At 42.5% G+C, this 10366-nt stretch overlaps 2 protein-coding genes across 2 annotated transcripts; one reads left to right on the forward strand and one right to left on the reverse strand.

Moving 5' to 3' along the window:
* The first annotated feature begins 624 nt into the window (after positions 1-624).
* On the forward strand, positions 625-4103 carry LOC110977883 (uncharacterized). Its single transcript, XM_022232403.2, has 6 exons — positions 625-1342; positions 1445-1503; positions 1691-1774; positions 1947-2023; positions 2487-2570; positions 3039-4103. The coding sequence occupies exons 1-6, from the start codon at positions 768-770 to the stop codon at positions 3306-3308; spliced, it is 1149 nt and encodes a 382-aa protein (XP_022088095.2). The 5' UTR covers positions 625-767; the 3' UTR covers positions 3309-4103.
* Positions 4104-4281: 178 nt separating this feature from the next.
* LOC110977882 (BTB/POZ domain-containing protein 17-like) lies at positions 4282-10329 on the reverse strand. Its single transcript, XM_022232400.2, has 3 exons — positions 10126-10329; positions 8007-8402; positions 4282-7841 (listed from the first exon to the last, which is right to left on the reverse strand). Exons 2-3 carry the CDS (start codon positions 8313-8315, stop codon positions 6753-6755), a joined length of 1398 nt encoding a protein of 465 aa, XP_022088092.2. The 5' UTR covers positions 8316-8402; positions 10126-10329; the 3' UTR covers positions 4282-6752.
* Positions 10330-10366: the final 37 nt, after the last annotated feature.

Below are 10366 nucleotides of genomic sequence, written 5' to 3' on the forward strand. Positions count from 1 at the left end.
GAGGTACACGGAAAATTACTTTCAGCTCATCACAGCAAACATCCATAGTACGAGCGATGTCAATAGTAATAATACTGTATTTGGCATGAATGACAAAGACATGAGTTGAAAACACCGTTGTGCTGAGTATTAAAATTTCAAGCATAATCATTTAAATGTTTTTTAGCCTTATGTTTAACATAGTCCTATCACGAGTTTTCAGTCTCAAAGTTAATTGTGAAAGTTCACTTGTACCTACCATAGTGGTACTTATCAAGGGTGCTTGGTTCTGGTATTGGTGCCAAAGGGGGCAATGGGGCGCTCACCGTACCCCTACGGGAAAAAATGAACAATGAAAAGGGGGAAGAATAGTAAAAGCGAGATAAACGAAAAAAAAAATGGGAAAAGGGGAGGTGAAATCATCAATTTGCATGAAAATAGGTCGCAGTTGACCCTTCAACCATTGACACTTTATCAGTTTGCGGTTGACGAGTGCTCTCACCCTGCGAAAGCCTCCCCCCCCCAAAAAAAAAAAACCCTTGCCAAAGTGGTCGAGTACGCACTAAATTTGAAGCACTGATGAGGACTGGGCTCGAACTTTGTCAGGCCGTCCACCGATGGTGGCGCTGTTCACGATCACCGGGAAACAAAACTGGGGGGGGGGGAACTCCGCCAATCTAAGTACGTTCTGTCAGTATCATGTCTTGCATGTTGTAATATTGCATGTCCTGGGAATTTCCCCTCTGTCCTGATTGTACGGTTGTTGAAGGGATTGTTGTGGTACATGTATGATAGATTTCGTCATGAGCCGTTCGTATACGGTCGGCCCAAGGACCCGCACGCAGTTTGAGAGCAGAAACAAAGCCTCATCAAGAATTGGAGACCGCGGAAACAGATCAGGGATTCTACCATCGGCATCGTCTGGAGACGCCGGCAAGAAGTCAGACTTCTTAGCAAATGCAAATTCTTCACCGTCAAAAACCTGCACATCTAGATCACCTCCGAAGCCAAAGGTGGTGACCCTAGCAGACCTCAGTTCAGGAGACCAAAAGACAAAAATTAAACCTGGGCCTAAACCATGTAAACCTACGGTTAGAACCGTGTCTGAATCTTCCAGAAAATATACTGCTGCAGAAAACGGTCAAACAACAGGAGCAAGGTCAAAAGGCAAAAACACAAAGATGTGGGACGACAGTGCTGACCTGAACAATTCAACAACACAGAGAGGGAGCAGAAATACTGTCAGTAGTTACCATGGCAACAGGAGTGACAACCATACTTTCAATTCCCCTGACAGCAACCAGGCGAGTTTTGCAAACACCCAGTCCTCAGTCAATGTGGACAGGCAGGAAACATACCAATCGTAAGTTTAGTTTGGTCATTCAGTTCTACTCTGCAGGACCGATAATTTTGATGTCCCCGAAACATTCCCCATGTAATTGAAAGTTTTTTCTGTCCTCTTCAGCCAAGGAAGTTACACCCGTGTGATGCCCGATCCCAAGAAGCGTGACAAGTTACTGAATCGTAAGCTTTTGATTGATTAAAATAATAGCTGCCTTTTAGAAACACCAAGTGCGTCCATAATTCCCTGTGCCCTCCAATGAAAACTGCAAGGCTGTGCAAAAATAAGTATTCTTTTCCGTTCCACCCTTTACTCGTTGATTTCATTCTGCGTGTGAATTCTATCGAGATTTTTGATCTCATTTTCCAGAGCGCTCATCAGAACTAGAGAAGTTGGAAGCGTACAAAGAGAGACGAAAACTGGGTCATGTGTCAATGAAACCAACTCCTGTGGGTATGTAGTACAGTCACCGTCCACTGATCACACCCCCATTTACCTTTTTTTCGTATCTGTAAAAAATACCTGTCAAAAATAAAGTTGACCTTTTCCTCGCCACCCGAATGGCAGAAACCAGGTGCGAGGTGTTGTTCTCAAGAACCTGGTGCTGCTTTGTCATTTTCCGCAGGAGGAGCCAGAGTCTCGGAAGAGGAAGTTCGACGGAAACAGCAGAGAGAGCAGCAAGAGAAGAAATACGACCTCATTGTGAGTCAAAACAGACTGAGGACATCCCAGCTTTCCTATAGACAAACGGAGGACACTGTTCTAAATGTCATGACCTTTCTTGGCATCAGCTCTTCTCAGAGCAAATACTGTCTTTCAAAAGGGATGCTTCCTGCCTTCCTGTAGTCTGCCAACAAACAATACTACCTTGTACACCACGTCACCATGCAAAACTCCGAACAAGTCTTGACACCTCAATTAATTAGACTGCTTGCTTAACAGGTTATGTCATGTGGAGCCTTCGTATGGTATCTTGTACAATATGAATTATTCTGTTTCTTCCAATTGACAGCTTACCAGAGGGAAGAATTTCACATGTTGTGATGAATCAGTCACGTAGCAAAATGGTCATTGTGTTGTGGGCCTTAAATCAACATGTTCCTTGACATAATGTTGGTCTTAAAAGCTGATCGTTAAATTGTTACTGTCTGCTCTGATTCATTAGCGTAAGCGGGAACAGTGGGCCGAGGAGAAGAGACAGCGAGAAGACCAGGAGTTTGCTGAGAAGAAGACCAAGGCTCGTCAGCAGGTAAGAACGGATGTTAAAGGCTAAAGGCCATTTAGCACAGTTTGCCAAAGTAGGCATGTGCTGTGGCCATGTGATTCCTGGCCGGAACCGAGACCTGGTTGTAGGTCTGACCAGAGCGTGGTGTGGATAATGTGATGAGTAATCGGTTATCACATGAGAAGTTGCTCTGTGTAATCGGTTTCAGGACCACTTGATGTGAGTCTTCAACCAAAGAAAATCTTCTCTTTTTGAAACACTTTTTGAAATTGCCTAGTGCTTGCCGAACATGTTGCCGTGACTGTTGATTCTGTTTCAGTCCTTTTAAGTATTACCAAAATGAAACTGAATTGGTTGCAAATGTGTACACGTGTGATTTCATGCATCATAACAAAAGTAGAAAAATTGAGAGGTGAATGTAGGGTACTGCCGTTGCACCAACGTTGGTTTACCGATAAACGTTCTTGAATATTCTCACGTTATAATTTGCAGGCGGAGAAGAACAGGCAAAAGGAGCTGGCACGGCAGAGGGAACTGCAGGCCCAGAGGCAGGACTGGATTGCCCAGGGTGGGCTGGAGAGATTTGGGGGAGGCACAGAGACCTTGCCAGAGGACGAAGAGCCAGAAGAGTTTGAAATTGACGAAAGTGCCGTTGACGGGCTGAGGGAGTTGTTCCCTTTCAAGGATCCCACGAAGATACGCCAAATGCTCAGGGCAACCAAGGGGAACGTGAACACGGTCATTGATTGGCTGTCTGACTAATGCTTACAGTCACTGATTGGTTATGTGATGTCATGAGTACAATTGTCCGTTGGCTGAGTCAAAGGCTACAATACAAACACCTTCACTGATTAGCTGCCTGACTAGTGTTACATAGAAACTTCTACAATGTGTACAGTGATTGATTGGCGGTCAAAACGACAGTTAGTATGTATGCATTGACTAGCTGCCTATCTGATGTTTTACAGTTTGACTAGTTGCCTAGTAGTGCTATATAAACTCAATTATGAGTTGGCTGTCTGAGACGAAGGTTACATTGTAAACACAGTCACTGATTGGCTGAGACAAAAGTTATATTGTAAACACAGTCACTGATTGGCTGTCTGACTGAACCTCTGATTCAAGTTCTTCAGTTTCTGATTGGTTGTCTATGGCTGAGTTAATCTAACGCTCCAAGGAAACTGAGCCAAAGTTGCCAAAATAGAAAAGACAGCTTTAACCACATACCACTGACTGCAATAATTAGTGTTAGCCATCCACACACATAGGTTATTACATGCACAGTTGTCGATTCTGGTGTGGCTTTCCTCCTGTTTGCCAACACATACTTCAGTACTATCCTGGTTAAATTACATGTATGCCTATTTCAGCAATTCAATTCTGGGCAAACTGAAGACACCCAGACTCTTTGCTATAAAGTACTTGAGTATACTCCTCTTGTGACTCCTCTCTTGAGAAGTGCTTTGAAACGTTTTAAAGGATGTTTTAAGAACTCTGTGTGTGCTTTATATTGAAGACTGTAAGTAAAATCCTTAATTCTGACTGCAATATTAACAATGGTTTTGTCTTAACTTTTTTCGTCTGTTTTGAAGTCTAGTGGAATTTCAAAGCAAGATTTGTGTACAATGTACCTGTAATATTAACACCCACAAGTACACAGTGGGCGGGGCAAGTAGGGAAGGGGCAGGGCCAAAACACACCCCCCCCAAAAAAAGTATCACTGAGATCAAAGATCTGAAAACACGGAACATGTTCATTTATTTCATATAATACAGGATCATTCTATGATTTACACTGACAAGATGAACCATCTAAATACATTTGCCAAACTGTAAAATTGGTCTAAAATCTAAGAAAATACAGCATGCAGATACACATAAATTTTCCTTTCAGTATTGACAGGCATGGTACGGACAAGTAAATACAGAACATTTATACAAATAGATCTGCATAAAATGACGTTGCTGTGTGACAGAAAATGCCACACGTGCTTCGGACGATAAATCGTCAAGTAACATCTCTTTTAAATTTGTATTGATAAAATCTACTGGAAAGATTGGAAACATGAAAAATAGCAGCCAAAATGATATTGAGTACAAAAATATTTACAAATCTGTACAGTAGAAATTAGTGCACATTTTACTAGTGGCATGGCAAAATGGCACTGCATGCTCTGAAGCCCTTTGTTACAACAGTAGTACGATTTGAGGGTGCGTATGCAAAATAAAACCATTACCAATTTAATGCTGTAAGCCTAAAACATTATGCTGTCATGCTTTGTGCCTTTTCCTAGGGGACTTAAACGGATTGCGTCTCATCTTACTACCATAGGAAAGCACACATGCATGACATTATTTGACAGGTCTATTCATCGAAAACCCCATCAATGCCTGTATTGTGTTCTGCTCGGGGTGGAGCAGTTACACAGTACCACTGACGCCCACGACATGGTCAACCCATCAAGGAACAATTTACATCCATACATGAGCATGTACCACTTTATAAGAACTCTGAAAACCCCAGGCAAAATGTGTCATGCACGTTTCAATTTCTGGAGTAGTCTAGAATGGACTGCATTCGCATACACCTGGACTTGGCACGACCAATGATACTTCTAGTATGGGTTGCTGTCCACAAAACATTTCAAGTTTCAAATGGTTATTGAAAGATGTACAATTAATTTTGCAATACCATTTAACAGTTCTGGTATTTCTTTTAATTTGTATCTATTTCTTTGTCTGGATTTTGGTATAATGTCTGGGGTGAAACACACCGTTGTATTTCCAAAACTTCTGTCTAAATTTTAATTTCAAAATGCTCACCTCTCTGGAAAAGGGTAAAAATTTGGATCTCGCTTCTCTGTATTTAAACATTTTCAGATTAAGTGAACATCTTACTTATTCTTGATGCAACAGTTCATAAGAATGAACACCACATTATCATTAAAAAGCTTCACCATTAACCCGACTATGCCTAAAATCAGTTAAGAAATTACAAAATGTTTAGAAAATCACTCACACAAGCCATCTAAATGTGTTGGCAATGTTGGTATTGAATTTTCTTTTCAAAAGGGGCAAGCTATAAAACTAAATTATTTAGCAGCAATGGAGGACAATATCTACCTCTTACTTAAACTGGCCGGCTCATTACCACAGTGGAATTATTTAAGCATAGGATTTGAGATTTTATGGGAGAGAGGATAAATTTCTGAAGATTTTACCATTGTGTTTTGAAAATTTTTACCGAGGCCATGTCCGAATTACTTGGCTGCAGCCAGATACATGTATTAAGCTTGAGTCTATATTAATGGCATAATGACCCAAGCCAGTTCTCATAGAGTCTTGTGTAATTTCAGGCTGCACCCAAGTGATTCTGACACTTAAAAAAAACTTTAAAAACCTGGCCTTACTTTTTTTTATTTAGTGATTCTGATGAAAGATTTTTTTACCTTCAGAAACACAGACCTCCCAACCTTCCCGATTTTGGCAGAAAATGTCTGCATTTTCACCCGATTTCACCCCTAAAATCTCTGCCAAATCGCAATTTTGACATGCCTATGTATTACCGGAAACTGTCCCTGTAATCTTGTGCATGTACCATAATACGACTTATCCGAAGTCAGTGCAGTACACATTGTGTGTGCCACGTCTGTGGCAGTATCCTCTTTTGATGCATACCAGCCGCAAGATGGACGTGATACAGAAAGTGTTCACGGACGAAAACTAGCTACAAGCTACATAGTAACTAGCACTGTGCGCATCGCGACGCTTGGTTTCACTAGGAACCACAGCTAAAAACGTTTGGATCCAAGACTAAGCACTGCTGTGAAATTGACCACGATCATGTCAAGTGTGGAAGCACCACGTGCAGTGAATTTTTTGCTGAATTTCACACTGAATTTTGCAGTGAATCAGCAATGAAAAATTACTGCGGACAATTTCAGAAGTTATAAACTCTTGTGGAAATCAAAATTTTATGGAACCAATGAGAATGTGCGGTACTGTGTAAATCATCACCGACATGGACTTGACTCTTGCACAATGCAATAGTGATTTTTCCTTGTTCATGGTAATACAGAGAATATTCCGATTCTTCATGAAAAATTTCAAATTTTGGGGAGGATTATTCTGAATCCTGGAAACATACATGTACTACAACGTCATCAAAGCATGTTGTAGCAAACTCCTATTTCCCCGATCGATCAAGTTATCTATCTTTGTAATATACAGCAGCCGAGAAAACATACTTGCTGCCCCCAAGTAGCGCCGGCTTGAGAATCTCGGTGAATTTGATCCGTCGGCGTGAGGTGGTCTTGAGGGCCTGCGGCTTGACATTACCCAGGTGCTTCTTGATGGTCAGCGTGGTGAACGCAAGGTCAGGGTCTTCTGCCTCATCTGTGGGGACGTAACCCGTCAGGACGACCAGCTCGTAGGAGCGGATGTCGTCCGGGATGATGCGGTATTTGCAGGAGAGGTCGTGGGTGACCATGACCCGGTTGATGACCTGGTCTTCTGAATCGTTGCAGGGCTTAACCTCCACCTTGTAGCACATGTGCCAGCTGTCTGTCATCTTGGTGATGAGGCATGACTGGAGGGCGCGGTCCACCACGGGGCAGGTGAAGTTGCCCGTGTCAAACTCGCTGCTGAGGAAGGTGTCACTGGGCTTGGTGTATCCATTGCCCCATGGCTTGTCCATGTATAGACGTGGCTGGATCATGGACACTTTAGCCTTTGAAGCCTGCTCAGTGTCTACTTTATCTCTGTCCTCCTCTCTGTCCTTGTCTGTGTCCTCTTTTTCCTTCTTGACGGCCATCTGGGCCAGGGCCTTGTAGGCCATAAACGTGTGTTTCATGATCAGGTCCGGGTATTTGGTCCCCAGCTCCGAGCTCTCCACAGCACTCAGCTGGTCGAAGGTCATGAGCACAAAGCGTATGAGTGGCAGGAGCCTGTTGATGGCGGCCTTCTGGGTGGAAGCATGGCGGTGCTCCAGGATCCACCGGGCCACCAGCTTAAACATCATCAGCTCGTTGCACACCAACACGTTGGCACTCTCCACGATCTTGGCCAACAGATCCAGGGTCAGCAGGCCCCGGGAGGTCCCCGAGGCCATCAACCTGGTGAAGTCCAGCTGCAGCTTGCTCAGGCAGCGCTGCTCCATCCTGTCACCGAGGTTGGCCATGTTGACCAGCCAGTTGACCAGAATATCAATCTCGTCATGGGCGATGATCTCTGTGACGAAGTGATCGCATTCCTTAATCAGCTGAATATGCTGGTACTTGTCAGCAAGTATTCTTACCTATCAGCGAAAAAAAAAAAGATCAGGATCTGATAAAACAGGTAGACAATACAACCTTAACGCACTCTTAACTATGTGCTGGTATTAAAGCTTAATTTTGGCAAGAGCTCTTTCTAAAGGTAATAGAATCACTGGAAACAAAATCTCATAACTTGATCATCTTACAGCAACAATGTTATCTGTGGTGAGATGTATCCTCGCCGAGTAAAAGAACTGGAGGAAATCGTGAAACACCTCCACGCATTCCCGGGACTCAGCCAGGGTGATCTCCTCCTGGGTGGACTCCACCCACTGCGAGCCATTGAACATGATGCGGAACATCTCGCTCTGATTGGCTAACAGCATGCGGTGGGCATAGAACTCCTTTCCTCCGACAACCAGCTTGACGTCGCTGAAGTCTTTGTTGTTGAACTCCTGGGCCAGTTTGGCTCCCAGGCTGGCTGGGCAGTGGACGTGCCTCTCACGCACTGACATGCTTTTAGTGTGTTTAGTGTGGCTCTCGTCAAAGGAACTTCTACAGTCTAATCACACTAGGCTAATGCTCTTCAGGGAAGCTGATGACTACGAATAAAATGAAAAAACCCAAAACATGTTACAGCTGATACAGAAGAGCAATTAAATAGGTCATTAGTCATGCCTCTTATTGATATATTGCACAGACATTTATTTTTCTTGTCAAATTTGTGCTGAAGTACACGTACCCTGTGATGGCAACACTCAAGGTACAAACTTGTGTAGCACAATCAGTGAAACATGCTGTGATTTTCTTTGTACAATATATGCAGTGCGGAAATGAAATGTTGTTTGACGTTAGAAACATCGTGATATTACTTAATGCAATTTTTTGTGGGCTGTGGCTGTTACATACATGTATGGCTGGTGATCAATGACTGTGTAATGCATTTTGTCTTCTTCGTTTAAGTTGGGTTTTAGCTAAAGTCTGATAAAAATCAATTGGTCCCATTGCAATCCAACTTATCCAAGGTTTACTATAGGCTATACAAATATTCCTGAGGCCAAGTGTCAACCCTCCCACCCAAACATTTAAAAGTAGGCCTAAAAATATTTTCATGCACAAACACAAACAAGATGGTATGATCATAATTATTTAAGCATCCGATAGCACATCTATGATGTTAATATCACATACAACATTGCAGCATACATGGGACATCATGGGCCAGCCATACCACACCACACGCGCAGTTGTGGTGTGGAGTACCCTAAATTTGCGCATTCAAATATTCGCACATCCAACTTTCTCATTGTGAAACTCTTCAAATAAATTAGACACTGACATTAATTTACTGTCCATGATCAATCGTCACTTCGACATTTTTCTTTTTGTAGCTTTGTGCGAGTTAAAAGCTTTTCCAGGGAGAATTTGGGGAAAATATCAAGAGCATAAAGCTTTACTTTACAGACTAAATGCAAAAATGAACCAGTTGAAATTGTGTACAAATGGATAAATAATTGCTGTTTGTTCACAACGGATGTTGGATGTCTGATACAGGAACTAATGACGACTTCGATAAACTTTCACTAAATAATGAAGGCGTTATAAAACAATATGGAGCCTGAAAAACTGTACTGCGCACCTTATATTTTGAGATTCCCGTTGGCCACAACGGGCATGGATTCGGTGGCTCTGTAATTGTAACTATTTTTCGGAAACACATGTAGAAAGAGACGTTTTGTCATAATATCCAGATAAATAACATTATTTAACTACTGTAGAGGAGTTTTCAGAAGTAGGGCATAACTGATACCCCGTAAAATGGCGCTTGCAATGTACGTGCGCGAATTAAATTATGGTGACGTAGGTTTTACTACCACTACTGCAGCCAACACGACTTATTTGCAGACAACATTATTCCTGTCATGCCTGTTGTTTCTGTGACATCCGATGTTCTTCATAACATTATTCCCCATAGGATTTTAGTCAATCTTTTTACTGCTGAAAACATGAAAATGAAGCCAGTATATTTAAGAATAAATTTTGGTCAAAGTACTAAGTGCGCGAATTATGGGGACTCGTAGCTCAAATGAGTGGAGTGTTATTATTGCTCTTTTTCGATTTTGGACGGGATAGACCGATCCCGTCCAAAATTGAAAAAGAGGAATACTAACGCTCCACTGACTCTAGAGCTAGGTGACTCGCAGGCTTATTAACGTCCACGACGTTATCGCAACATGACTAATACTACTACTTACTAGGTTTTCTGATCAGTTAATCAGTTAATCCTGGATATACAAAGATTAAATCAGTCACATCCAAGAATACCTGATTATGGTTCCCATCCAGATGCTCCGGCTGCTTTGAACTCGCCACAAACATGACAAAGTGAAAGGAGAACAACTGAATTCTCGGGAAAAGGCCGAGGTTATTTTAAAGCTCCAACGAGAGCGTTTAATGTCGTCTCGTTCCCTATTGCAAACCGCATCTCTCACGCAAACACACCTGGGGAGCAGACTATTCAGGTTATGCTTAACCCGGCTACGGCCGGCCGTGACACGTGCGTCTA

The sequence above is a fragment of the Acanthaster planci genome, linkage group LG14 (assembly GCF_054643075.1).
Source record: "Acanthaster planci isolate LZ-2023a linkage group LG14, COTS_SCS, whole genome shotgun sequence".
Lineage (NCBI taxonomy): Eukaryota > Metazoa > Echinodermata > Asteroidea > Valvatida > Acanthasteridae > Acanthaster > Acanthaster planci.

What these genes read in the sequence shown, in the direction of transcription:
- LOC110977883 (XM_022232403.2), top strand. Translation starts at nt 768, where the DNA reads ATGATAGATTTCGTCATGAGCCGTTCGTATACGGTCGGCCCAAGGACC. An exon ending in AGGCAGGAAACATACCAATC is followed by an intron (nt 1,343 to 1,444) that starts GTAAGTTTAGTT and finishes TGTCCTCTTCAG; the next exon opens with CCAAGGAAGTTACACCCGTG. An exon ending in GCGTGACAAGTTACTGAATC is followed by an intron (nt 1,504 to 1,690) that starts GTAAGCTTTTGA and finishes CTCATTTTCCAG; the next exon opens with AGCGCTCATCAGAACTAGAG.
- LOC110977882 (XM_022232400.2), bottom strand. Translation starts at nt 8,315, where the DNA reads ATGTCAGTGCGTGAGAGGCACGTCCACTGCCCAGCCAGCCTGGGAGCC. An exon ending in CCACAGATAACATTGTTGCT is followed by an intron (nt 7,842 to 8,006) that starts GTAAGATGATCA and finishes TTTCGCTGATAG; the next exon opens with GTAAGAATACTTGCTGACAA.